We start from the raw sequence: 2216 nt of genomic DNA, 5'->3' as shown, positions 1-2216 counted from the left end.
ATGGTATGGGGAGGGAGGAGGGAGGAGGGTTCAGGATGGGGAACACGTGTATACCTGTGGCAGATTCACTTCGATATTTGGCAAAACTAATACAATATTGTAAAGTTAAAAATAAAATAAAATTAAAAAAAATAAAATAAAAAGACAGAACATACATCCATTAAAAAAGTATAATTTGTGTTTACTAATTGCAAGTTGAAAATATTAGAACGATTAAAAATTAGACTCAAATAAGATTCAATATTGGGCTTCCCAGGAAGTTCAGTGGTAAAGGATCTCTCTGCCAATGCAGAGAATGCAGGAGATGCAGGTTTGATCCCTGGGTTGGGAAGAACCCCTGGAGGAGGAAATGGCAACCCACTCCAGTGTTCTTTCCAAGAAAATCTCATGGACAGAGGAGACTGGTGGGCTATACAGTCCATGGGATTACAGAGTTGGACACGACAGAGTGACTGAATATACACACAAGACTCAATATTAAGAAATTACAGGAAAGAGCACTGTATTTCTCTACATAAAATGTTTACTAGGGTAATGATTACAGCTAATGTTTATGGAGCATCTAAAATCTGCTAGCACTTTTTCTATCCTTTCAAAAATTAAAGTTCAGAAGATTTTTGTATTATAAAATGAACCACCCCCTTGACAGATTTGGAATCTAACTGATAATCAGCATATTGTGCCCAGACTCTTATCTTCTTGTTCACTAGTGCTTTCCCAGACAGGCTTAATAAAAACTAGATTAACAACAGAAGATAGTCACCAAATATTCTAACATTTGTATTGTCTTAGAGATGAAAGTAGTGAGTCCATATTCCATCATAAATCTTTTTCCAAATTGTTTTTCAGGACATAGTTCAAGTAGAACAACCAATTTATTTCTGTCAGCTCTCTGACCTCTTTACTGAGTAATGTGTTACATGTAGAGGCTGGTTAGCAAACAATAGCTTTTGCTACAGAAACGCTGACTAAGGCCTCCTGCTCGACAGTCTGCATTGCTGCTTTTCTGTCCCTGTGGAAAAGACACAAGCTTGTTGTGGAAATGACAGCTTTATACCCATGACTGTTCACCCTAAGATCATCACAAATGTCAGATGTGTCTGTACACAAGAATACATGCACACTCATACATTCACAACTAGTCTTACTTGGTAAAATGACTTGTTGCTTCCAGGTCTGTATCTTGTGGACGAAGATTATTATACACATATTTCAGGTCTTGGATTCCGCTTAGCTCGGGCAATCCTGCATGTAACATCTTAGCAAAACAAAAACACACAAACAAAACAAACAAAAAAAATCTCAATAAATGTAAATAAAATCTCCATTCTTGTCTTCTGTAGAAGAGGCATGTTCAGCAAAAGAAAACAGAAATAATAAGAGCTCTAGTGTCCGAATTTCTGGATCCATGATTTAAAATCTAAATGATCTGGAATTTTCTCCTTTTTAAAGTGGATGTAAAAATACCCAACATGTTCTGGGAGAATCAACTAGTAATGATTAAGAAAGAGCTATACATATAAATTATAGCACAAAAATTATATCACAATACCTATTTTTAAGAAGAAAAACTTAATCCCTCCAAACATGTAAGTGAAGCATCCAGGTCAAATGGTGTGTAAGGAAAGAAAAAAACTCATCTTTCTGTTGCTTAATCTTATGCCCCATTCCTTTGCTTTTTAATCTTGTGTTCTTTCATGAATCAACGACTCTTACTATAAGAACATATTTTTCCCTAGTTAAGTGGTGACTGAATTTATTAAAAAATATTAAAACAATGAAACAAAGATTAAACCATACAAAGTTTCAGGTATTTTTTTGCCAAACTTTGGGAAAATGCTCTGTTTAAATTATAGTGCATATTGAAGGGGTAATACTCTCTTTAGTTATAGGCAAACATCTTAGAAAAAAAATAGATCTTTGAGATAAATGTGAGCTCTGAGAAAAAAAGAATGTCATCAGTATCTCATGACTAAAATAAATTACTTCCTGCTCTGGAATAGAGGAAGGGAAGTTAAGAACAGTTGTGGGAAGTTAAGAACAATGCTGTTGATCCTAAAAATAAAGAAAAGACTGAAGAACTTCCTGAAGGTCCAGTGGTTAAGGCGTTGCCTTCCAATGAAGGGGGTGCAGGTTTGATCCCTGGTTAGGAAGATAATTGGAGAAGGCAATGGCACCCCACTCCAGTACTTTTTTTTTTTTTCTTTACCCTACCT

At 35.4% G+C, this 2216-nt stretch overlaps 1 protein-coding gene across 1 annotated transcript in view; it reads right to left on the bottom strand.

The window, feature by feature from the left end:
* The window catches only part of LOC105000191 (phosphatidylinositol 4-phosphate 3-kinase C2 domain-containing subunit gamma-like), a 128733-nt gene that overhangs the window by 117095 nt on the left and 9422 nt on the right, over positions 1–2216 (bottom strand). The window contains exon 2 of the mRNA XM_010855917.1: positions 1149–1258. Coding sequence (XP_010854219.1) covers positions 1149–1258 — 110 coding nt within the window. The remainder of the gene's footprint in view (positions 1–1148; positions 1259–2216) is intronic.

The sequence above is a fragment of the Bison bison genome, unplaced genomic scaffold (genome assembly GCF_000754665.1).
Source record: "Bison bison bison isolate TAMUID 2011002044 unplaced genomic scaffold, Bison_UMD1.0 scf7180017864370, whole genome shotgun sequence".
NCBI lineage: Eukaryota > Metazoa > Chordata > Mammalia > Artiodactyla > Bovidae > Bison > Bison bison.
Note: the sequence above shows the minus strand (reverse complement) of the source record. Positions and strands in the feature narration are given on the sequence as shown.